This window comes from Gigantopelta aegis, chromosome 3 (genome assembly GCF_016097555.1).
Source record: "Gigantopelta aegis isolate Gae_Host chromosome 3, Gae_host_genome, whole genome shotgun sequence".
In the NCBI taxonomy this organism is placed as follows: Eukaryota; Metazoa; Mollusca; class Gastropoda; order Neomphalida; family Peltospiridae; genus Gigantopelta; species Gigantopelta aegis.
This window is the reverse complement of record NC_054701.1, coordinates 30635191-30662907: the sequence shown is the minus strand read 5'-3', so window position 1 is coordinate 30662907 and position 27717 is coordinate 30635191. Positions and strand designations below refer to the sequence as shown.

Sequence of the window (27717 nt, the reverse complement as noted above, 5' to 3'; positions counted from 1 at the left end):
ATGCCATCCAAATCAAAGGAAATTTTGTTGTACACTTACCGCCTATAAAATATATTTTTTTTTAATGCAAATGACAAAACCCTTAAAGTGATCAAAATCATATCTCCACACACAAGATCGAGTTGAAAGGGTTAGCAAAGTTGAGATTGTAACCATGAATCGGATCAGGTCATAGAGTTTAACATGTACATTCAGAGCAAGCTGTTGTTGTGCATGCCTGCCATGGGCATATGTGTTAACTTGTGCCTGCTTCTCCATCCAGGATAGGAAACGGTTTGGGGAGGGTAGGATAAAGGCCTGCCCGCACTAGTCCAGTACGAGAGATGGCAACCCGACCAGGGTCGGTAGTGTTCCACGAATCACCGTCGAGTGCTTCATCTATAGAACTGCCACTGCTAGTCATTTGAACATGATTACATAGCCATGTATGCATAGAGTTAAAATGTGATGGACTACCATATATCAAACAATAATTACATAGCCTCCCACCAACGTTTCCAATTGTTTAATTCTGGAAGAGGCTTTACACCAATGACAAATCACCAGTCCACTACAAAGAGGTCAGATGAGGTCATAGGTTTTAACGTGCACATTCAGAACAAGTTGTTGTAGCACACGCCTGTCATGGGCGCAGTTGTCGACTTTCGCCAGCTCCTCCATCCAGGACTGGTGCAAGGGGGTGGGGGGTGTACGTATTTTCTTCTTATACCAGTTGTGAAACATGAATCCACCAAGGTATGGGGGGTAAGCCTCAGGTTATACCACGGACAAAGCACCAGTCTACTGCATAATGAATGAATGAATGTTTAATGACAACCTAGCACGAAAATACATCAGCTATTGGGTGTCAAATTATGGTAAATGCCAATATAATGATTGCATAATGGATTATTGCTATAACCCATCACACTTCAGGCAAGTACTAGACAAAATATTAATGGACAAATCTAGCATACTTGATATTGTGTACCATTACACAAAACAAAGCACAAATACCAAGTTTAGTAATAATAAATGCATTTATTGAATACTGCAGTTTAGACAAACAAACCAATCCTGACACAAAAATTTTTTTAAAATGGTATCGAGTATAGTCATGAAGGTAACACGTGGAATGGAACATGGTGAAAGTCTGTGTTCCTCTTACAACTATCATGAATGTAAAGTATTTCTGGGTGAAACTTGTGGGAATGGAGATCGTGTGGAGAATTTACACTGTTTGGTAACAAAATCTTTCATTCCATGCATACTGAAGTTTTTATACCAAAATGTTTTTGTTGAATGCTCAAGAAACATTTTTTAAAAACAACAATATCAAAATGAATCCAGCTGTTAAATAATTACCATAGCCTGGCTGAATATGCAGAATCTAAGTGGGTTGTTTTTGTTAGTTTTTTTGTTGTTGTTTTTTAGAGAGTTTCCATTGTTTCCAAACCTTTTGGTACTTTTAAATATTGTTTCAATTCCACAATTTCTACATATTAAGCCATATTCAGGATGGAAGTAATAAAATAATCCACTTTAATTTTCTTTGAAATCTATACATGTATAAAAATTAGTGTTACGTAAATTTGAATATTACAAATTGTATAAATCACAGATTAATAAAGCTACTCAATCAAAACAACACAAATAAATATATATTAAATATCAACATAATTTTAAAATCAATAAAATAATACCTCTACTATTCAACAAACACAAAATACTAATTCACTATGAGCAAACTGCATATATATATATATATACTATATTAAATCAATATGAATATACAAGACAACTTATTGAGAAATTAAATCTGGATTTCATTTATATATATTATGCATATGATTATAGATATTTTGTCATAAAATGTAAGTGTTATTAAAAATTATATATTCCTCTTAAACAATTTTTGAGGAAATCATGTGCATGTGTAGGACTCTGTGCAGGGGGTGTCTGTACTGTGGGGAGCAAACCTTTTAGGGGAGCTCAGTTATACTACCCTTGAAAATATATTGAAAAAAAGAAAATTTGATTGGATCGGAAGGGGGTGGGGGAGGGGAGAGAGTTTGACCCATGAATAACATTTTACACCCTTCTCACCAGTTCCTCCCCTCAGGGAGTACTGTTATCTTAAGGTTTTGAGTTATACTAAGGTTTCGAAAGACCAATGAAAAAGGGCAAGTTAATTACTGCTTACAAAAAAAAGATTATTATTTATGTCTACTGTTTAAACAATGGAGTAAAAGAAACATGAATTGATAAAAATATATCCCAGAATTTAATCACTTGACGTCTGTACAGAAAAATGCATTAAAAAATAAACTTTTGGTTATTCCATTGAGATGTTGAATGCACAAATAAGTTAATGCTTATGAAATTTATATACAAAGTTAAACCTGCTATAAAGGACAAAGGCATCTTATATCTTTGTTATATAACAAAATACCAGACTACAAAAGACTTGAAGCCCTTTCAGAAAGTTTCTGAATATAAATAAATTCTGTATGTTGTGACTGTCATGGGTTTTTTCTATCCATTATATTATTTTTAATACGAAGTATTCAGAATTATTCACAAATGAAACAGAATGCTATTTTATTATCTGTTCCAATTCTGAATTAAAACATTTTCAATCAGACTGTTAATTTTTAATTTTAAAATTTTAAGATTGAAAATTAAAATGATAATTCCTAATCGATTCCCGATTTATAGGCAGGTTTGCTTGTACCTACTACTTCATTCACATATTCAAAGCAAGCAAAAACTTAGCACCTAAAGTTTTATCTTTTATCCTCAATAAGCAACTTGCTAAAAGCGATATCTAAAGTACACTGTAAAATTGTTTCATGGATCTAGCTTCCTAAACACACTGTACTCTTTTTCTTTTTTTTACCAACCTTGAAACTTTAAAAATATTTTAACTGCATTTACAAAATTATTGTTTTTAAAGGAATTTCCATTGCAAGATTATGCTTTTTTGCACATCTCATACAGGCTCACAGAATCCCGTAAGGATGCTTGGGTTCTTTGTTTTATTGTCAATGCACTTTAAACATTGGAACACCGAAATGAGGACATGTTTCAAAAGTCTATGGTCATGTCATGGCTCTGTTAAAATATTCCTTGAACAATTTTGAATGTATATTACTATAATTATAGTTCTACACTCTCGTATCTCAGAATGAAGGTGAACACAAAATATAATTAACAAAAACAATGAACAATGATGGCAGTTATTATTAATCAATTATTGTTAATTGGTTGCGCTCTACTGGTGGTAGGGGTTATCTCCCATCTGTTACACATCCCATTTGTTACACACCTACATATTCCCAGTTCTTACACAGTCAGCTTAGGGACTAATTAAGTGAAACCCTATTAACCTTAGTGGAACACCCTAGTCCAATTCAACTGTTCAATTCAATTCAACTTTATTCCATCAAACCAATCACATTGGTACATAATACATGTATGCATTTGTAAATTGATATGCATACTGTAAATCGGGGAAAAACTAAAAAATTCAAGCGTATTGTTTTACTTCATAAACAGTTTTACTTCTAACAGGGGTCTTAATTGTTAGCAACTGAAACCGTGAGCAATATTATTCCAGTTTACAGTACATCAGCTACAAGCAGAGATTCTCTATAATCACATAGTAAATAGATAATTTGTAATAAATAAATGTGAATATGTGTTGTGTTCTTGTGTCTTAATTGTTAACAGAAGGTGAGTCCATTATTGCATACTAGGTAGAAGGTATAGGATTAGCAGTTCACTCAGTCAGGACCTATGTTGTTATAAGGTGTGTAAGAAACGGGATGTGTAACAAATGGGAGGATACCGTGGTGGGAATAGAAATAACTGTAACCACCTATCATCTATGATGACAAAAACAATACACTAGTAATTAATCCAAAATAATTTTAGGGTTTTTTCCACGATTTAGTGTACTCCCAGAGATCAACTTAACATGAGACAAACTCATAAAGCGTCATTACAACGTTTATCTTCCTCTGTAGCTGTTATACGAGTGACTGGACTGTCGGAATCGGAATCTGGAGAGAAATAACGGTGTTAGCGCCATAGCCAGAATAGCACAGCCAAGCCATGGGCGGTACCGGATCCACCCTAGAGCAATCACTGTCAAAGAGAGGCTGATTGACAGGGACAGGTTCATGACAGCCACGCCCATTCCAACCAACTCTCGTATAATGGGCAACCAGTCAACTGAAATGGAGAAAAAAAAGTATCATAATAATTTTAATTCATTGAGTTATGGATTTATGAACAGCAGTTCTGTATTCAAGACATAGTGTGGAAAAAATACTTTAAATGAAACAAATTGGTATTTATAAATGGCACTGAAATAACTACATGTATGTAAACAATACATTGTATTTTCAACATAGAGTTTACATTACTGAAATTATAGGATGTATAAGCCTGGTAGCACACAGGGCTAGCTATGCCTGTCACTGCATATTGCTTTGCAGGCGCGGCACAGTGTAAAAAATAGTGGTATGGCTCGATGTTGCCAGACTCTCCTTTCAAATTAACCTGTGAAGGACATTTTCACAGATACCACAAATATAACCACACATACGCACACACACACACTCTCTCACACACACAAAATGGTGGTACGGCCTACACACACACACACACAAAAAGGTGGTACGGCCATGCCATACCTTTTTGAAAACTGGTATGTCCATGGCTGTACTGGCCGTACTGTCTGCACTGACCCTGCTTTGTTAGACTCAATTTCATATATACTAGTTGTAATTTAATATTATCTAAGATTTACTGACTAGATGCAAATCTATGACTACTTTTTTCCTATAAAAAAGGCAGCATATCTCACTCATTTGAAATAGCATTTCTACCCCAGTCTTGAGTTTCTCATATTCAGGGATGTGAGAAGGGCTGGAACAAAAAAAGCTTACTGCGGCCGGGGTCCAGGGGTTGCTCAAGGGCCCCTGAAGGAAAATTGTTGTTTACAACCCCTGGAACTGCCAAAAATTGCATTCAATGCTAACAAATCTAAACTAGTTATAACTTATAATATAAGACACATCATAAACTTGAAACCGTGAAAACATGCAAATGAACCTTGTGTCGTCAACAGTATTGAACATCATGTTTTTGGGTTTTTTAGACGAAATGGAAAAGTGCATTTACGTGTTTCCGCGTAGCTCTCACATCCCTGCATATGACTAAGAAGAGAATACTGACCTAAAGTTGTGACAATACTGGTGAGACATCCAAACCCTACAAACATCATGAGCCAGCCAGCAAACCGAATGGCCCAGGTCAACATGGAGTTTTGAGCCTGCTCAAGACCAAATATTTCCTAAAAGATGAAACTCACTGTCAGAACACCAAAACTGTCCTTTAATTGGCATTATCCAAGCAGAATCAACAAAATTCCATAACAGCACAAAGTACAGAGCATAATAAAATATATAGAGATTATTATACGAGCTTGTGTCATACTGATTTTACAAAACGAGTGTCAGGATTCTTGTATTGCCCGAGCGAGAGCAAGGGTAATACATGAATCCTGATACGAGTTTCGTAAAATCAGTACGATTCACACGCAAGTGTAATAATTTCTTTATTATCCATATTATTATTGTTGTTTTCTTTATGAAAAACAAGACCCAACTCAAAATGTTTCAGCCACAACTAGAAGGTGACGACGAAATGATGTCATATTTCAAATGCACAGTCTGAGCTAGGACTGGAGAAGCAAAGTCATGTTATGACGTCGCTTCCCAAAGTTACGTTATTACACTTGTTATTACACGTTTGCTTCGTATGATTATTATTAACTCGGTTATGTTGAACCATATGGATAATAATACAAAATATAGTACATCAAAGCACCACTATTAAGTTACCACCTGTTCAATAAAAGACTACAGGCCATAATATTTGTCTACTGGCACCAGAACTGCTATCTACTTTGTGAAACAAAATTTCTAGTCCAAGAGGTTTTTTCCCTCTATGGCTCAAATAAAAATGTATCCATAGCCAACCACCAATCCACATTTTAATAAGCCTGACCTTGGGACTGAGGTTGCCGAAATGAAGAATCTCAAGGTTATTTCCTGCCTCAGTCCGATATTCAACCAGTTGTCTCCCATGTTGCTTGGCAATAATGCTGACCTAAAAACCAACATTTGCTACTATACACCTTTTTTTAGTGAGGGTATGAATCAAAATCATAAATAGGATATATCTAACATTTTTCTGTGGTGGGGTGACAGTTACATAAAATTTGTGAATATGTAGAGTGACTATGAAATTAAGATATAATAAAAATTCCTGGTAATAAAAACATTCTAATTAAGTTTTGATTTATTAAGCACTTACAGCAAAACTAAGTCAATCTAATATTGCTTTCTATCAAAGTGAATGTTGTACATTTGTTGTATAAAGCAATTTAAAATTTAGATGGAAAATGTTTATTGAATATGATGTTGGAAAAAACACCAGGATGCAGATAAAAGATCAACTGTTACCTGAGCAGGCGGTCCCAGCTCTGAGTCACCACTCAATCCAGCATACTCAAATGTGACTCTCAAGTCTCCCACCTGTGAACAACAAACAGATTAATTCCATATGCCATACAGCACAAAGAAACTTAATTCAAACATACTACTTTGAATGTTAATAACATAAGTTTAATTTTAGTATACACTGTCATATTACATATTGAAAAACTCACATAACCTAATGATAAGAGAATATTATATACAATACAGCACAAACAAAATTAATACATGCTACTTATTAATAACACAGTTTTATATCAAATATATTGCCATATTTCATAAACAATTGCAAAAGAACTATCACACAAGCTAATGACATAATTTGATATAAAACACAGAACAAGCAAATTTAAATTTAAACAAACTGTGTAAATAGATATTATTACCTACTGTAAGTGTGATTACTATGCAATTTTATGGACTTATGTATAACACACAAGCTAGTGTCATCATTTATTAATCAGAAATGAAAACACTGAAATATATCTGCAATTGTAGCTAATATTATTTCCATTTGAGGATGGAGGCAGAATGTGATTCTTCAAGTGGTGGGGGTGGGGGAGAAGGCACCAAGGTGTCTTGTATAAGAAGAAACTTTAAAGTTTGGATACTTTATAACATATTTTGGCTACTGTTAATTAAAAAAAATTATTCTGAAAAACAGTTAATGTCTGGAACTATCTGTCTACAGCCTTACCATTAAAGTTTATAAAGACGTGAATACATGTAATATACTGACATGTAACATAGACATTTTAAAACCTATATATTATATGCTGTGTTATACCATGACAGTTTATAAAGACGTGAATAACATACTGACATGTAAGATACACAATTTAAATGCTGTATACTATATGCTGTGTTATATAAAAATTGATTGTAATTTTTTTGTCAATTTATCAGTGTATATCAGTCACAAATACTATTTGAAAGCAAAGAAAGAAAGAAATGTTTTATTTAATGATGCACTCAACACATTTTATTTACAGTTATGTGGTGTCAGACATATGGTTAAGGACCACACAGATATTGAGAGAGGAAACCCGCTGTCACCACTTCATGGGCTACTCTTTTCGATTAGCAGCAAGGAATCTTTTATATGCATCATCCCACAGACAGAATAGTACATACTACAGCCTTTGATATACCAGTCGTATTGCACTGGCTGGGGATGAGAAATAGCCTAATGGGTCCACTGACTGGGATTGATCCTAGACTGACTGTGCATCAAGCGAATGCTTTACCACTGGGCTACGTCCCGCCCCCTCAAATAGTATTTGTAACTGTTATACAACTTACTTAGTTGAAAATACACATAAATCAGTTTCTAACATCCTTTCCAAAACCTATTTTACGTAATAAGTCCCATTAGATGTAATAACATAATTTTCTGAGGTTTATCAAAGGATAACATTCAGTATTTTTGTGACATCGTCCAATTAAAATAGAGTAAATCTTATAACAATGGGAAGTTTGTCATTACATAAATATATATATATCAATTCACAAGATGTCTGGAGTGGGTTAGTTTATTTTGAACCCACCTGGGGCTGTGTGGGGTTGACACTGTGGTAGAGAGCTCCGTTGAAAAACTTGGTGGTGGGGTCTCCCGGGGGAGGGCCCTGGTAAATTCAGAGGCTTGTAGTCCGTTATCTTCTCAACAAGACCTGCAAAACAGACATGACAGAATACAACACTGATGCATGGTATTACATGGAAACAGAGAATAACTAGTTAATGATGTTGGATAACTGCTTTATCCTGTGATGGTAAGAATGGGAAATTCCGCGAGGCTCTGCTGAGCAGAATTTCTCATTCAGCCTGAACAGTATAAATTAGATATTTGACGTCATTAACCAGTTATTATCTTTATCCTGCAGACCATAAAAATTATGGGGAAAAGCTATTATTTCTGTTATTTCAGCCACATTGTATGATGACCTAGAGGTCAAATGAGCAATTCTGTAATGTAGCTATGCTAGTAGCAGGATATGACTGCTTTATCCGTCATCATATTCTGTCAATAGAAACGGTAGTTGCAAGATAAACCCATATATTATGATTAAAAATGTACATAATATTATACGCTCTACATGTACCAATAAACGTAGCAACTTCTGCAAATATCTATTGCCAATCCAAGAAACACTGATCTCTTGGATTTGACTGCCATTGTCTCAACTATAAAGTAATCAGTTACCTGCTCCAGACATGTATCATATCACACATTATGTTATTACTCATCAAGTGTTAATTCCATATCATACTCACTGTTTGAAAGGAAAAAGTTCCCAACTCTAACCTCGTGAGCCACAAGGGTGAGTGACTGCACAGACATTGACCTAAAAGAATCATAATATGTAAATAAATTCTGCTGTAAATAGAATTAAGGCACAACAGCATTATCAGCAAATGCACTATAAATATATTCATTCTTAAAATGCAAAGTGCAGAGCAGACACTTCTCATAGTTAACATGATAACCAACAGATAGCTATCGAAAAATGAACAAACTCCCGTTACTACATCCAGACCAATGGGATGGCGTTACGTTGTAATGAATATAACAGAAATTTTATTATAAGTATTTGACGAACATTCTAATAAACAAACAAATAATTCATGTATATACAGATCAATTAATCAGTCTTGAAGGCCATACTGTCTGCAGAAAAATAAATTAAATGCAGATGTTGGATAGACACAGACTAGTATATGAACAAGACAATAATTTATACTATAGTAACTATAGGGATGATCTGCTAACAAAAGTCTGTCATTTCTTGTTGGATTGGGATAATGAAACTTCTCTATTATGATCAATTGATACACAAAATAATAAAACTTACTCAGGATTAACATGGCTGACAGAGTTGTCAAAGGACGAACTTCTTATTAGGTCTGAACTCCATTCTTGTGCTAAAATAAAAAAACAGTCTTAATGGACTTATTGTATTAACATGGTAAGAAAACATCTGGAAATGTCACGTTATTGTTAAACACTATACTATAACATTTTTAAATTGTGAGGAGCAGACATTTATTGTGGTACTAAAATATAAATATATCAGACATTTGTTTTGGCAGTTAAATTAAGTAAAACATAAGAAGAAACATAAATAGAAATCATTGTGAATATTTTTTTTATTATAAGAGTATGTTGTCTTTACTCATGAAATAATATAGAACTAGAAAGAGAAAATCTAGTGAATAGTTCCTTACAATAAGAGTATGTTGTCTCTACTCTCATGAAATAATAAAGAACTCAAAACAAAAAATATTGTGAATATTTTTTAATTATAACAGTATGTTGTTGTCTCTACTCTCATAGTTAAATGAAATAATAAAGAACTAGAAAGAGAAAATCTTGTGAATGTTTTCTTACAATAAGAGTATGTTGTCTCTACTCTCGTTTGTCCTCCTTCATTATATTCCCTGAAAAGAACAAAATATATGGGAGAAATGTTTTACATGACGTGTATTTCTATGGGTTTTTTTAATTTCCTAATACTTGTTTTAATATAAATGGAGGTGGACTCCACTGTGAACTACTATAAACATCAGTACAACAACAAAAACATACAGACACTGACATCTAAACAAAATAACTAAAATAACAGTATTATATAATTTTAATAACTGAAACAGTTAAAGTTTATTTTGTTTTACAACACCACTAGAGCACATTGATTTATTAATCATTGGCTATTGGATGTCAAACATTTTGTAATTTTGACATATAGTCTTAGACAGGAAACCCACTACATTTTCCTATTAGTAGCAAGGGATTTTTTATATGCACCATCCCAAAGACAGGATAGCACATACAACAGCCTTTGATACATCAGTCGTGGTGCACTAACTGGAATGAGAAATAGCTCAATGGGCCCACTGACGGGGATCGATCCAAAACCAACGGTGCATCAAACGAGTGCTTTACCACTGGGCTAAGTCCTGCCCCATAACTGAAAAAGTTCTATCAGCTGGAAATAGGAGTCAGGAATATGAGTCAGGAATATGCTTTGTACATTTTGTCTTCCCAGATTATTTCTTACAAATTTAATCTCGCCTATTTATATTTTACCAAGCTGTCTTACAAACATATTAATTTTTTTTTTTTTTCTCTAAAGTTGTATCTTTTCTTCTTCTTTGTAATTGCCCCAAAACCATTTAGTAAAGTCAGGCATCAAATGAACATATTTCTTACATTTATTACCGTACCATTTCGTCTTAAGAAAATAGTTTTTTTTTCGATTTTGGGGGGGATCCTACATGTCAACTCTTACGGATCACTTGTAAGACTTACAGATTTTTTAGCATTTGACAGTCTTACGGGTGTAGGACAAATTCCTTACGGGTAACACTCAGGTTTTTATTTTTTACATTATTATTATTTTTACATGACTCGTTATCATCTAAGTAAGCCATCCTTTGTGATCCTTTGTGATTTTCGTTGTACTTTTGTGAATCGGGAAACGGCCATTTTGTCATATTTATTTTGGACAAGAGGTGCCACCTAGCGGATATATGTGCACTAATCAAAATTGTAATTGTTAATAGTCTCGATTTTCATTTTCATGTTGCCTTGAATTTAAAATCATCAGTTCCCCGTCCTTTTGCAGCTCGCTTATGGATTTCTTATGGATTTTTGTCCACAGTCTTGCAGGTGTTGATCAGTAAAGGTTGGCATCTATGGGGGGGATTTTTGTTTTGGAGGGTGGGGAGTTATTGCTACGAATCTGATTAGTAATATCAAAGAACATAACATATTTCTAATGGTTAATTCTGACTCAACAAACATATGTTGCCATTAATTTTCACCAATGTATTTCTAACGGTCAATTCTGACTCACCAAACATATTTTGCCATTAATTCTCACCAATGTATTTCTTACCGTTTTGTCTCATGTTCAACCCACTGGTACATCTCTACTTTTCTCTTCAGCTTCACCGATGGTGTGGAAATCTTATATAAAGAATCTTCTAACATCTGTAAAAATAATATTATCTAATATTATTTAACTTGGCCTCTAAAAGTGATCTCGCAATAAAGCTACTAGGCAACAGCATTTTAAAAAAGGAAAACAAAAGAGACAACATAATTAATAGATTTAATGTTAAATTTCTACAATTTATACCAATATTATTACAGTAATCATATACATATTACTCTGCATAAAACAATTTCTGCTTTAAAAAAACTTGAAAAGTAACTGGAAAATAGTGTTATGATATACATGTAGGTTATAGAAACTGTTCAATGTTTTTATTATGTTATTTCGGAGTTCTGTGTCCTATGTATTATGATATTTCGGAGTTCTGTGTGCTATGTATTATATGTCGGAGTTCTGTGTGCTATGTATTATGTTATTTCGGAGTTCTGTGTCCTATGTATTATGATATTTCGGAGTTCTGTGTGCTATGTATTATGATATTTCAGAGTTCTGTGTCCTATGTATTATGTTATTTCGGAGTTCTGTGTCCTATGTCTCTGTCCATCACCAGTGTACATCAATAAGTGATCACACACATACAAATTTATTCACTCCTTAAAACTATTTTTGTGTTACCTTTAATTTATTCAGTCTTGATTTAACCTGAGATAATAATTTATGCCATCTGTTACCTTGTCAGTTCTGAGCAGTCCAGAGATGTGAACAAGCTTTCCATTGTTTTCATCAAAAGCCACTTCGTTTGCACCGAGTGGCAGGACAACTCTGAGACCCTCGTCAAGTGACTTGGCCGTTTGGACAGCACGACCCTGTTAACAAAACACCAAACATGTTGGTACTTTAGGAAAATGGGTCACTCCATTATGAAAGGATGAGTAACAGAAGTTAAAAATGAAACATCACACGCGTGTGTGTACAGGAATTGTAGCAAGGGGGTCTAGACTGTGGCAAGTTTAGTTTATGGGTTGGATGGGGGTAAAACATATTTCGTCAGAAAAGGTGCTTTTTTTAAAGATTCTTGAGCAGGGGTGGAAGGAGAGGGGGTCGACCCCCTGCACACATGTTTGAACATAAAATAAAAAGTAGCAACTGAAATCACAACACCGTCACATCAAATGAGTTGAAAGATCTGATTCTATTCACAGAGGCGAAAAACAATTTTGATTTATGAAGTCACAAATGACAATTAGGTAAAACTAATACTATAAAGCTTCATCCATTGGTAGCATGTTTATTCACTTGCTGTTCACTACTTGAATATCCGCAGTATGTATTTAGCTGCCTGCCTGCTAAAAACTACAAGGAAATTGATCTTCGCAAATAGAAAAAATACAGGAGCACTCATGTACCTAGCACTTTTAGCCATGAATAAATTTTCTCAAAAATTAAATGGGAACTCTTCAAGACTTTAAATGCAAAATTTTCTAAACTTTTATGAGGTAATCACAAAAGTTCAATAGAAAAGCCGCTAATACATGTATATGAATTTCTTCCTCTTTTTCCTTTTTTTTTTACCTGAAATCAGATTACAAAGTTTCATTATATTTGACTCTGGGAATAAAACTACAACATATTTTGGGACAAACTACATGTAAGGGGTCAGCATATCAGAGACATACTCCCTCAGAAAATGTACTGACTAAAAAGAAAATTTGCTTGAGCACGAACGGGTTTCGAATTTGAAACTCACTCCCTGAACGTGCACCTGTCACAGAGTTGGCTAATACTTAGTGAAATACAATACCTGTCAACCAACAAACCTCATTCCAGAAAACAAGACAGGATGCTCCAGTGAGGATAACAAGTCCAACTAAGATTCCTACTAAACTGTTTCCAATACGCTCAAAGAATGTCGGGTTGTGGCGGTACGACACACGTGTGTGAGAGTTACCTCCCATGTTGTGCATTCCCGGGTCACCTGGATACTGAAAATAGTACAAACTTTGGATTAGTTCCCGACTATAATGAACTAAATAATCATGTAACAGAACAATATATCAAAGTCACATACACATGCTTTATTAGTATTTATTTTAAAACAAAATTGTATACTGAAATATATCGGCATGACAGGATTATGATGCTGATTCTCTAAACAACTTATGTCTGAAAATGATATTGATGTCTAAAAATTACAACAATTGATTTTTTAAAAACCCAGACTGTATATTAGCAGGGTTGTTAAAGTTTGGTTTGTTTAACAACAACACTAGAGCACATTGATGAATTAATCATCGGCTATTGGATGTCAAACATTTGGTAATTTTGACTCGTAGTCATAAGAGGAAACCCGCTACATTTTTCCTAATGCAGCAAGGGATCTTTTATATGCACTTTCCCATAGACAGGAAAACACATACCACAACCTTTGTCCAGTTGTGGTGCACTGGTTGGAATGAGAAAAAACCAATAAGCTGAATGGATCCCCCAAGGTGGTTCGATCCTGCGACGCAAGCACCTCGAGCGAGCACCCAACCGACTTCGCTAAATTGCACCCCTAGCAGCATTGTAACCTATTACACTGATTCTCAAAGTGTGAGTAGAATTCTAACGGGTTAATCCACTCAAATGAAAGCGACTGTTAGTAAAACCATAGGACCAAATTTACAAAGCCCATTTTAGACTTACACATGTGTAACAACATACATTTACTATGCTTAAACACCTGCCTTTAAAACAGGCTTCATAACTTCGGCTTTTAATATTTTATATAATCAGTACATAATAAACAGGCTATTTTTGTCAAATACAGTTTTTGTCATTGATGCGTGCAATATATCATATTTTAACACATAACTATAAAAATCATATTTGACCCCCCCCCCCCCCAAAAAGAAAGAAATAAAAAGATTAAATAGCTATTTTCGTACCTTGACCATAGATTAAAAACAAAGAAGCCTTCTTGAACAGTCAATCAGAAGACTGCTTCAATGATAAAGTATATAGAGAACAGGTTGTAATGTTTTTCTCTCTTTTATAAATAGGAGAGCTTCGAGTGTAAATGAAATAAAAAAGAAATCACTGTTCTGGAACCACTTTAGTCTGGACATGTTGATGTCGACATTTACCTGTAGTCAATGATCCATATCCAATCTGTTTATCATCACTTACCTTTAACACACACGGATAAAAAAAAAAAAAAAGGTATATAACAAGTCTTGATTTGCAAATTAGAAAAGAATTCCACAAGTAAAAAGGTTCTCGGACACACACAGATGACGGGAATACTTTCTTGCCGAGTGTGGTTGCCACATGCCAGTATCTGGAGCACACCTCAACAGGTTACAATTTGGTGAGAAATTTACCATCTGACAAGTATCCTGAATTCACACTTGATATTGTTATCTTTTTGTGTATATGTATTAAAAGAAAGAATGAATGAGTGAATGAATGAATGAATGAATGAGAGAATGTGTCAGTGAGTTAGTGAGTGAATGAGTGAGTGAAAGTTTGTTTTCTTTAATGACACTACTAGAGCACATTGATGTATTTATCATCAGCTGTTGGATGTCAAATATTTGGTATTTCTAACAGTCTTTGAGAGGAAACCTGCTGCATTTTTCAGTTAGTAGCACGGAATCTCTTATATGCATGGACCACTGATAGGATAGTACATACCATGCCTTTGATATACCAGTTGTGACGCTGGCTTGAATGAAAAATAGCCACATGGGCCCACAAACAGCGACTGTTCCTAGACTGACCACACATCAGGCGAGTGCTTTACCACTGGGCTACATTTCACCCCATGAATGAATGAATGAATGAACGAACGAACGAACGAACGAACGAACGAACGAACGAACGAACGAACGAACGAACGAACGAACGAACGAACGAACGAACGAACGAACGAACGAACGAACGAATGTATGAATGGAGGAATTGATGACCAAATCAATATATAGAAATTCAAGTTAAATTAAAACAGTGTAAAGGGTTGAGCAAAAATATAAATATTAGGGTCTCACTACACAGATGACTTCCGGGTGAGAATCCATTCATCACGGTCCATTACAGTTCCTAATTGTGACACAAGTTATGGTTCACATATTCACTTCTAGGAAATGGTGAATAATTAAAACAATATGTATGTTTAATGGTAAGCCTTCTGGCTGTATTTTGCCCATGTTATTTTGTAATATTGTGCATTGACCTTTTGGGACATGGGTGTATAGTGCAAGAGACAGCCGGAGTGAATCGGTTAATGAACCACCTGTTCGGACCGATACGACAGCCAGATGCAGTCATATAGCCAAAAATTGAGAGGGAAATGTTCTCACTTTGGAGTGAAAATAAATGCTTATATAATGTATGTTCCCAATGGTATATGTTGTTAGTAACAACAAGAACCCGTTCTATTGGCAATCTTCATTTGCAGTTGGGCAATTTAACATGGATTTCAATGGCAGATGACATCTGTGTAGTGAGACCTTAGGGGCCTACAGGTAAGTATTTAAATTAAATTTTAAAATAAATTAAGTGTCTCTCAAATATTTAAACACAAGATCAAAGTGGAATCACTATGTATTAACAAGACTGTCCATGTATATCGTTTGAGTAAATAATGAATCTAAATTTGAATTCACAGCCTTTGTCTGTGTCTGACTAACAGTTATTAAAATGACAAAAAGTATGTATTGTTTTTCATTATCATCCTAATACTTTTTAAACTAACTTAATTAAAAATTTATTTTATTTCCTAATATACATTTTTTTATTCATACAAAATTACTGAGAATAAAAAAATTCAGTTTGGGCTACAATAAACAGGATAGCTAATAATCTAGATTCAAGACTCTTAATAACATCTTGATACTTTTAACATCATGAAATAGCTTATACATTGAATGCATCTGATGTCATTGTATGTAAAAATATTGGCAATATAGTAAGGAAATGTATTAAACATGTAATTTTTGTGGTTAAAAAAATACTTTTAATTATCAATTGAAAATAAGTTAGTATAGCAGCAAACTTGGGTTAGTCTCTTTAAAGTTGCGACAATAACAAGGTATAATTTCAATGCTAGTATGTCTGGAGCACCAAAAGCACAGCCCCCTCCTTAACTTTGAAGTTGAGTTGACCAGAATAGCAATTGGTTTCCCAGTTGCTGGCATCTATTGATGTTTTCATGCAGGGCTTCTAGAAATTTTTTTAAATCCACTAGCCATGGTATCAGTGATTTTAAAAATTTACTAGCCACAATTAAAAATTCATTAGCCCTACTTTACTTAGTTAATACAATTTTACTAAATAATATTAAAAAATCAGATATAGCTTTAAAACACTTAACATTGGCGGGTGGGGGGGGGTGGAGTCAGGTTATTCATATTTACAAAATAAGACTTAACTGCAACATTTGATTTTTTTTTTTTCACTAACCATCGGGCATGGCAATAGTAGTTATTTACTAGCCCAACACTGAATATGGGGCTACCATAATCTAGAAGCCCTGCTTCATTTATGTGAAGCTTGGAAATTTTATACAATTTTTAAAATGACAATACAGTCTAAGTGTTCACTGTCTAAGGCATGGTCAACTTTTTCACAATTTTGTTAACATTAATTACTGTTATCTGCCCCAGACTTCATCACTGTTGCTCCCAATAACTCCCCCCCCCCCCCCCCCCCCCACCGATAACAGTTCAAGGGAAGTAATTTTTAGTTCCCTTAGCATGTGAATTTATGTTACCAACATGATGATATCTTAAACAGCTCCCATACTCCAAGTCAAGGAAGAAAAATTGAATGCATGCTTGAGTTAAGTCTCACCGAAATTTCAGTATTTTGAGATTTGCTCGGTATGGTAAATTGGTATTGACCAGCTCGTGTAACCAGATTTGTAATCAGCATAGATTTACATTAGTCCTATGACAAATACTGACAAAGGAAGGAAGGAAATGGTTTATTTAACGATGCACTCAGCACATTTTATTTAAAGTTATATGGCATCAGACATATGGTTAAGAACCACATAGATATTGAGAGATGAAACCCACTTTATGGGTTACTCTTTTCGATTGGCAGCAAGGGATCTTTTATATGCACCATCCCACAGATAGGATAGTACATACCACAGCCTTTGTTATACTAATTGTGGAGCACTGGCTGGAACGAGAAATAGCCCAATGGGCCCACCGACACGAATCCTAGATCAATGGTGTATCAGGCAAATGCTGTACCACTGAGCTACATCCCGCTCCTACTGACAAAACAACTAAAGAAATTATTTGTAGTACATCGACAATTGTGTTGTACGTAGAGAATGTCCAAGTCATGATTTTAGTTACTTACTCTGTCTCCCTCTCCCTCTCCCCCTCTCTCTCTCTCTCTCTCCCTCCCCCCCCCTCCCTCTCTCTCTCTCTCTCTCTCTCTCTCTCTCTCTCTCTCTCTCTCTCTCTCTCTCTCTCTCTCTCTCTCTCTTGTTTTTTTTGTGTGTTCAAAATCACTTTCATGTTCAAGATGTTAAATATCATGTCCAATAGCTTAACAGCTACACCACCGAAGCCACTGACACCAAAAAACATATTTAGCCAAATGTCAGGACCGTAGTACATTCTGGACGTTCTTGCCTGTCATTAACACATACAGACCCTACTATAGGATTGTTTGAATGGTATATCTGGGTAATGGGTAATTTGTGAAACTTATTGCTACCTGTTGACTTAAAATATACCGTATCTAATATGGAGTAAAAATAATTTTTCGCTGGGGGTGGGATGGCATTGCCCTCATGCTTGAAACATTTATATCCCAGCCTTCATGAACAATGTGGGATTTGGAGGGAGGGGTTTGGGGGGAGGGGGGAGGGTTAATAATTCCAGTTCCATTTAACAGAAACAGAAAAGTGGAAGTGTTTTGGAAATTAAAAACACACAAATGCTATTGTAGTGTGCAATTTAAAAAATAATCGACTGTTTTCTAACTTGCACACAAAAATAGTTTTTAAAAAATTGTTATTTCCAAAACACTTGTTAAACAAATTGTTATTTACAAAAAAAAAAAAAAAAAAACATGTTTGTAACTTTGTAGGACGGACTACGGTACCTACAAACAATCATTTTAACACCTGTGTTTGATTCTAAAGTGAAGTTACAAGTCTTTGGTATTAAAACTATGCAAAGACAATGGGTGTCACGTAATATTTACCTGCTGCCTATACATTTTGGGTATTACTATTTCCTCCAATAAGTCACACCAATAAAAACTTGTACGTTGCAGCGAAATATTTCAACTTCCTGAAGTGATATCCCGTTTATAAATAGATAACTAGACCACAGGGCCTTTTTCGATTGGTTGATAAATATAGAACAGAAATTCCCTGACGTAATTTCAGGTACACACTGAACATTTACATATAACAGACATAATGTACGGTAATAAATAAATTCGCTTTGATTGGCTTCGGCGGTGTAGTGGTTATGCCATTATACATGAGGCTTGTAGGTACTGGGTTCGCATCCCGGTACCGGCTCCCACAGAGAGAGTTTAACGACTCGGTGGGTAGGTGTAAGGCCACTATATCAAGTCACAATGTCTTCTCACTCACAAACAACTAATCACTAACACCTTGTCTTGTATGGACAGCCCAGATAGCCGAGTGTGTGTCCAGGACAGTGTAGCCTACTTGAACCTTAATTGGATATAAGCAAAAAAATAAGTATAAACAACAACAAAATAAATAATTAAAAAGACCTGTAAAGAACCGATGAGCAGGGGCTATATACTCTTTAACTCTCCATCTTAATCAGGTTTCCTATTATCAGCATTTTGTTTCCCATTCCAACTAGTGTTCAATTATATTACTTAAATTATTGGCACAACACAAAGGGAATGGTTCTATTTTGAAGGATATGTGCCATCTTGCTTGCAGAATTTGCATATAAATGATCACATGTGTGCACTTTCATTTACACATGTGTCCCATTCCTGGATTTTACTTCTTGATCTGGGAAGTGGGGTCGAGCTCTGTCACTTGGACCGCACTCATCTAAGGTGTTTTGGTCATAGGATCGAACCTCCTTAGTGGACCCATTTTGATTGTGTTTTAGTCATAGGATCGAACCTCCTTAGTGGACCCATCTTGATTGTGTTTTACCCCAACCAATGACCCGTGACTAGTAGGCCTATATCAAATGTAGTGTTGTTCTGTATGTGGGAAAGTGCTTGAAGAGATCCCTTGCTGTAGCACATTTCCTTCAAGATTATAAAAATGTCAAACATCCACCACCACCAATGCCGGTTTAAGCCTATTATTAAGAAGGTAGGAATGTTTATTTAACGACGCACTCAACACATTTTATGTAGTTATATGGTGTCGGACATATGGTTACGGTCCACACAGATATTGAGAGAGGAAACATCCTCTTGCCACTTTATGGGCTACTCTTTCCGATTAGCAGTAAGGGATCTTTTATATGCACCATCCCACAGACAGGATAGTATATACCACAGCCTTTGTTACACCAGTTGTGGAGCACTGGCTGGAATGAGAAATAACCAATGGGCCCCGACAGGGATTGATCCTAGATCAATCGTGCATCAGACGAGCACTGTACCACTAGGTAACATCCCACCCCAGATAATGAGAGAAACTTGCTGCCGTCACTCACTGGGCAACTTTCTTCAAAGAGGATACTTACATATCACTGCATTTGTTGCACCAGTTGTGGAACACTGGCTGGAACAAAAAATAGCCCAATGGGCACAGCGATGGGGATCAATCATAGACCGACTGGGCTACTACTAGACTATGTCCCACCCCACCTATGATTAAGAAAACAGTATGTTCTAGTGGTCTATTTAAACAAGAAACAAACTTTAAACTCTTTGCTCTGCTTCTCTGTAATGCAAAATTCCTAAACATTTCTGGCAGACCTCAGTGAAGAACACTAAACTCAAAACAGAAATGAAGAAATATTAAATAGTTTTATTTTTCATGTTTGTATTTACAAAACATATTTGCATAAATAAAGAAATATTGGGTGAATTGATTTTAAAGATTTTATTTGCACAATCATCATAACTGACCATTTGCTGCAGTGCAGTATTTAACACAATCAATAAAGCCTACTGCATAATAACTCAATGCAAAGGTTATGACAGTTGATGGACATTTCCTTTACAAATATCACAGAAATATTGTATTCCAGTTATGGAACTTGTGACAAGTTCAAAAGTTGAAAATACCTTTGGAAAAGTTATGACCTTCAACACTATGTCTGAATATTGGCACACTACAAAGGGGAGGGGACTATTTTGAAGGAATCTGTCATGAATGTTTTTTAATTACTCCAATTTCTAGAAAAATACTATATGTAGAATAAAATAGCAATCGTTAGAGAAACCAATCACATATATGGTAGACAGCATTTAACCCACCTCAAGCAATAACATCATCCCTCCTCTCCCCAAATAATACAATTGTACTAATATTATAAAGACCGCCCTAAACACAAAATTTAAATCAGTCTGTGTTGTGCAAATTGAAAAAATTCCTTAATCATAAGAGGGCTTTCATCATCTTCACCCAACCCCACACCACGCCTGTCTGGTACACCTGCTTCTGTTTAATTCTTTAATCATGAGAGGGCTTTCATCATCTTTTTCACCCAACCCCACCCCACGCCTGTCTGGTACACCTGCTTCTGTTTAATTCCTTAATCATGAGAGGGCTTTCATCATCTTCACCCAACCCCACACCACAGCTGTCTGGTACACCCGTTTATGTTTAATTCATTTAAAGCCAATTTCCAGGGAGTGTGTTTTATCAACTGAGAAATGAAGTAACAGGTACATACTTATTATGATCCCTTACGACACGTATATGCACGTTCTTCCCATACTATAAGCTCAGGCCCCATGATTATAAAACTATTAGAGTCTAGACTCAAGACTTTATAGGGTTTGTGACTTCACCATCATGGCAATGACATACAAATTGTATGTGTGTGATATCATTATAGATATGAGTTGACGCTGAAGTTTTATAATCACAGGCCCTGGAATATCCTAACAACTAATCCAAATGAAGATAGGATAGTCCAGGTGTGATGAATCATATTGTAAGAGGCCAAGCTCAGAAGCCTATTTCACAAAACATCGTAAGTTTACGTCTGTGACTAGCAGTTATACCGGGCATACATTTACATCTGTTTGGCATCTATTTCACACAGAAAATTACATCATTACAGAAGATGAAGCATTTTAAGGACAAAAGAAAATGAAATATTTGTACTTTTAACTATATTTGTTTTAACTATAATAGTAATAAAAACTGTGGTTTAGTCGTAGATTTAGGTTTACATGTAAAACTAGGCCTACAATGTTTTATGAAATTGGGCCCAGTATAGCAAAAAGTAACTTTAATGATCTGAAATCCATAATAATCAGGTTAACTTGTCTCATCAAACAGTACTGGGGTGGTTTCCTTGCCAATGGTTTTATCATATACATACCACAATTACTTCATGATTTTTGGGTATCTGTGGTACTAAACAGTATTAATCATGGAATTACAGTACTTTGTGTATGGATCTTCCAATACTATAGGGAACTTTAGATATTGTAGATTCTGAAGAAGTAACTGAAAAAACAAACATTTAATGAATTTTAAACTTTCTTTCATTATTTCTGTAACTATATATACAAAGTTCATCTTTTATTTTGTGATGTTATTTAGCTTTGAAATTTTTAGAATTTGACTAATCATTACCAAAACAAATTTGAATAAAGCTTTGCCTTTTAATTAAAAAAAGATTTTTTCAAAGTTTATAAATAAATTAATACTTTTCCCACATTTTCTCCACAGGTGAGGTTTTCCATTTATATCTAGACCTAGAGAAGCTGGGGGGGGGGGAAGAGTTCTGAGGCAATGCAAACTTTATGGATATATTAATACTTTTCAGCTATAACATATTTGGGGGGGGGGGGGGGGTAAATAAGATGTAGAGCTGGGTGAGGGGTTGTACAAATACTAGTTCTGATTGTTTTCATGATTTCATGATGATTTCATGAAACTATCAAGTCTTGCATGAAGAATTCATTAGGTCAATTATAGCACTCAGAATGTATGTCCAATCATTTTATTTTAAACATAGTGCTTAAGGGTGGTTTTGCAAACAGATCAAAAAGCAATGCCATTTTAAAATGAGCTATCACTATTCTGAAATGTTAGTATGTTATGTTTCTGGGCCAGAGTTTTCAAACTGAAAGTTAAAACAGATTACTCGTATAAAAGGACATCTGAAATATTTGTCATACAATATGCCATTTTCAAAAATTTTGGAGGTAGTTATTGACATATTAGTACATCAAAATATTGCAGGGGCTTTTTGTTTTGTTTTGTTTTGTTTAATTTATTCATTTTTTTTTTTTATTATATTTTTTTTTTTTTTTTTTTTTTTTGTAAATATACTTCAAATATTTAGCTGTAACTTTAACCAATGTGAAATAAGATAATCTTAGAAATTCAAATTGAAATCTGGCCTGTTTTAATTAAACTTTGAATTCATAGCTCAAATGTACTGCATTAATTTACACTAACAGGGATTTATCCAGGATTTGTGGCCAGGATCCCACGACTGATGGGATTGGGAAAATTAACATGAGTTATAATCATACTTTGGATATGTTTTCAGGCCACTGAATGATGCAGTACACAATTGTTAAATTAATTTATTAGAACATACATAATTAAATATATATATATACTGGGAATTTTTAGTATAAAAATTGGTAATTTTCAGAGATTGGGAAAATTAGCGCAAGTAAATCATACTTCGGATAGTTTTTCATGCCACTGAATGATGCAGTACACCAGTTAAATTAATTTATTAGAACAGATATACAATGTAATTAAATATATATACTGGGAATTTTTGGTATAGAAATTGGGAATTTTTTAGGGCCACTTACTGTTTGGAAGGAGTCTATGTTCAGACCCACAGAACACCTCGATAAATCCCTGACTACCAGTAATGTATGCATTTTGTATGGCATTAAATTCAAAGTCACAAGTTCCATAAGCAATAAGCTCCGATTAGTAATATAATCAGGTGCAGGATTGCTCACAACTATAAACAAATTTGCCTTCTACAATAACATTTGTAGTAACATTTTTCTCCAATAATCATCAACACATTTGATTTTGTCATAAATCAGAAAAAGTACATTTTGAAAATTCCTTAAACTCATGATCTTATAACAAGGAACGAAAATCGCTGGCATACATTTTACATTCACTAACACTGTACATGTGATTGTTATATACCATTAATGCCCATGTTTGAAAAAAACTAAAAAATACACAAGTCCTGAGAATTGAAAAAACCCCAAACTGAAACATATCTTCTACATAAAAAGAAAAGACATCACAACAGAACAAAAATAAAATAAAACAAAACAAAACAAAACAAATTTGTTTATAAATAAATTTCGTGAGTTAAATTTTTTTTTTAAAGATACACTCCTTGCTCTGTGCGAAAGGTTTTACTAAAATAATTAAATCATTAAAATTTCTTTGCCCACTCAAAATTTTTAATCAAAATTCTTGTCAGTACCATTATGCATGATATAAAGAAAAAAAAACTAATCTCAAGTTATGAAGAATTACATTGCAACAATATATTTATAAATTTAACAGGTAAATTGCAAGTTATATTTGATAATATTTTTCTGTAGATTAAAAAAACAAACCACGTTACCCATACCTTTAACATAATTGATTTAACACATATTTCTAGATCAAAATAAAGACTTTTTCTTTACACTACTATTATAAACATTATTAATAACATGATTCAGAGTGTATGTATATATATATATATATATATATATATAAAACAGTCACAGTGACATGGTTTTCAGCATTTTAATGTGGCATTAAATGATCTAAAATTCATTTTTCACAGATATGTAATTTTACAAAGACAACAAGAATTCTGTGGAATTAAACGTCTCACCTATCATAAACCTTTTCGGTCAAGTGATAAACCAAGTTTCATTGATGTATGGTTTATAGTTTGTGGTAAGCTGATCGAAATGTAAAACTTTAATGTAAATATCAACATCGTCGCCATCAGAAAATCAATAACTTTATCTCGCTTTTTAATTCGTAAAGGAAAGATAATAAGTTACAGATTGAAATTTATTGCAATTAGATTTAAATATGCAACTAAAAAATAGATTGAACTGAATAAAATGCAAAGGGTAACGAATTGCATAAAAATGTACATACAACCATTCTGTAGTCTGCGTGTATGTCACTTAGTAGCAATTTACTGACAGGTTCCTCCTTGCCATTTATAACAGAAAACTGGACCTATCCTTTTTAATTTTGACATACTTGACAATTAACATGAAAACTATTACACAATGTTATAGTAGCACTCAACTGAAACAAACATTTACAATTCACACAACTGTTACCAACAGCAACAAACGATGTTAACCCTGTCATTGCTAACAAACCAGTAATAAACTTTGCTTCATGTTAAGAATCAAGTGCCCATCACGGCCAATACATCAGTAGGTAGAAAAATTTTCATAGTTTTTTTCTTTTCATGAATACTTACTTATCCTGGCATCTTAGTAACACAGTGCATTCACCCCCCCCCCCCCCCCCCCCCCCCTCCCATCCTACAGACCGGTCCAAACTTCCCAACAGTTGATTGGTCAAAATCTTCCATTGTGTCAAGGGTTCACTCTTCCAATCACTATATTACCCAGAGGCCAGGATTAAGAAAAAAAGAGGAAATTATCCACTGGATTTTATTTCAACTGTCAATGCCCAAGATGAGCATGTAACTCCATAATGCCAAATATACTAATATATTAAATATTCATTTTAATTATCTGTGCATGTAATGAGCATTCGTATCCAATATCAGCACCAGTAATATTTCACATTATTTCATTACAATTTTATAGGTCTGTGTTGCAGATATTGAAAAATTAAAATTAAAGAAAAGTTGGGAGTATTTTCTCTTTTTATGAATACTTAACCCGACTGATCTGTGACCAATGTAAGAATATTACACTACATTAATGAACATTTGAATACCATTTCTCTTACAACTCATTGTTTAAAAATGTATCCAGCTAACTTTCACTCATTAGATATGTCTTAACATATAATATACAACTCATTGCAAGATAAATGGTATGTAATGGTCACTTATGGCAGTATTCTCTATGTAACAAACTAATAAATTGATGTTAATTAACACTGTTCGTATTCATTTTTAATTCATTTCGGAGCTTAATTCTACTCAAGGTTCATGCATGCTGTCCTGGTTACACATTTCAGCCATCTCTCCAATGAGCTCTTAAAACTCACTCTGTGTTGGAGATTGTACTACAATATGAATTTAGCACTACACATCTTAAGGCTGATTGTTAAACAGCTAAAAATGTTAGTCTGTTTTCTTTAATGAAACCACTACAGTACGTTGATGAACTTGATCTATTAATCATCAACTAGTGGATGTCAAACTTGATAATTCTGACATAAAATCTTAAGAAAAAATCTGCTTTATTTTTCCATTAGCAGCAAGGCATCTTTTACATGCATTTTCCCATATACAGAAAAGCACATCCAATAGCCTGGGATAAACTAGTTGTGATGCACTGGTTGGAACAGGAAAAAATGTATCGGAGAGAGATTCAATCCTTTGACTTAAGCAATCTTAACTACTAAAGTAGAATTTTCCATTGTAACAGCAAGGTTTTTTTTATAACATTCTACTGACCTAGTTTGATCAGTAATTTAATAAGTAAATATAACCCTTGTATCAAGTGTCATAACGTTTTCACTTTTTACCAACTCATTCACACATCACACAACAAACAATTAGGCAGACATGGGAAGCTCCCCAGTGCAGAATGCAAAGGATATTTGGCACACTAAGGCAAGTCTCAAAAGGAGTGGCCCTTATAACAATCAGCGGGCTGCTGTTAGTATGAACAGTTCACATCATTGTTACCCAAATTATGGTACTCTAAGTAACTGTGTAATCCAATTAAAGACAACACCAGCCCTGACTATTATAGCTTCATGACAAAACTAGTGTGTATGCAAGCCTATGTAAAACAGACTGCCTTGAATTTCCATCACAGTAGTCGAAGCGATTCGCTGTGGTATAAAAGATAGCAGTATGATAACTACTCCTTTCTATAGTAAGTTATGCCTGGAGATCTGGCCAAATGAGATTTTAATATCTGCATACGTCCATTGATTGCGATTTCCATCATACTAGCGGATGAACGACTCATTCTAGGATTCTCGCAAAGCATTATGGGAAAAGTTCAGTAGAAATGTCTATCAAGATCGATCACTCTGGGAAGTGCGGCATCTTCAAGCATCCCTTTGTCATGACTTGGCCTTCAGAAAAAATGTCTGTAAAATAAACAGAAGATAATTTTTACAAAATTACTGAACTGCATCAAAATATATGCAAATAAAACAAGTATTAAGTTTTAAAATTGGTCCGACCTTTATCCAGGTTGGAGCAAAAATCAATAAAATTGATGTTTCATTATAAAACAAGCTGTTCCTACATGTGAGGTTTGATGGTCCTGTCTGCATCTTTATGCAAGATATGGTCCGGACAAGAAAAAGTTAACAGACAAGACATAAGGACGTATGGACAAGGCCATACCATAATACGACCCATCATAGACAGGCCTATAAAAAGAAAAGAAAACCCCCACACTGGTGAGTGTAGGTCTAATAGGATCTCTAATATATGCATTACAAAATTATCTAGTGACGTTTCCTGTTCTATTGTTTATTCTAAACAGAGATGTTGATCTTTTTGTGGAAAGATCAGGGGTGGGAATTGGTGAACTGTAAAAAAGAGGAAATCTAGAGGGGTCCCGGAAATTCTTGAAATCCTAGGTTAAAATCTGTGCCATCTGACACTTTTTGGACAAAAGGATGATTAAAATGCAAGGAAACGCAATGTTCCATGAAAGGAAAACAGCTGATCCGAGGAGAATTCCTACCCCTGAAAGATAAAACACAGGGCTCGAATTTAAGAATGTCTCCCACAGCAATGTTTAAATGAATTGCAATGGGTGAAACAGCCCACCGACGACAATTTTGAGCCCGTCTATGGCAATGTTAAAAAAGTGACATTTGCAGCAAATAAAACAAGACTGTGAGGCTATTTTGCTGTATGAAGACATATTTCAAATGTTCAAATGTTAAA

The 27717-nt window shown here is 34.5% G+C and overlaps 2 protein-coding genes across 2 annotated transcripts in view; both read right to left on the bottom strand.

The window, feature by feature from the left end:
• Window positions 1-1005: 1005 nt before the first annotated feature.
• On the bottom strand, window positions 1006-18755 carry LOC121368595 (transmembrane protein 43-like). Its single transcript, XM_041493334.1, has 13 exons — window positions 18656-18755; window positions 13264-13428; window positions 12178-12312; window positions 11447-11541; window positions 9937-9986; window positions 9401-9470; window positions 8823-8893; window positions 8096-8218; window positions 6722-6726; window positions 6516-6587; window positions 6058-6159; window positions 5224-5341; window positions 1006-4215 (listed from the first exon to the last, which is right to left on the bottom strand). Exons 1-13 carry the CDS (start codon window positions 18668-18670, stop codon window positions 3992-3994), a joined length of 1245 nt encoding a protein of 414 aa, XP_041349268.1. The 5' UTR covers window positions 18671-18755; the 3' UTR covers window positions 1006-3991.
• A 1660-nt stretch (window positions 18756-20415) lies between these two features.
• Window positions 20416-27717, bottom strand: part of LOC121367869 (exportin-T-like) — a 41197-nt gene continuing 33895 nt past the window's right edge. The window contains 1 exon segment of the mRNA XM_041492303.1: window positions 20416-26903. Coding sequence (XP_041348237.1) covers window positions 26877-26903 — 27 coding nt within the window. The 3' untranslated portion in view covers window positions 20416-26876.

Excerpts from the sequence above, each read along its gene's own strand:
- LOC121368595 (XM_041493334.1), bottom strand. Across the intron at positions 11,542-12,177 it reads GACTGCTCAGAACTGACAAG|ATGTTAGAAGATTCTTTATA; the intron begins GTAACAGATGGC and ends TTATTTTTACAG. Across the intron at positions 8,219-8,822 it reads GAACTTTTTCCTTTCAAACA|GTCTTGTTGAGAAGATAACG; the intron begins GTGAGTATGATA and ends TCTGTTTTGCAG.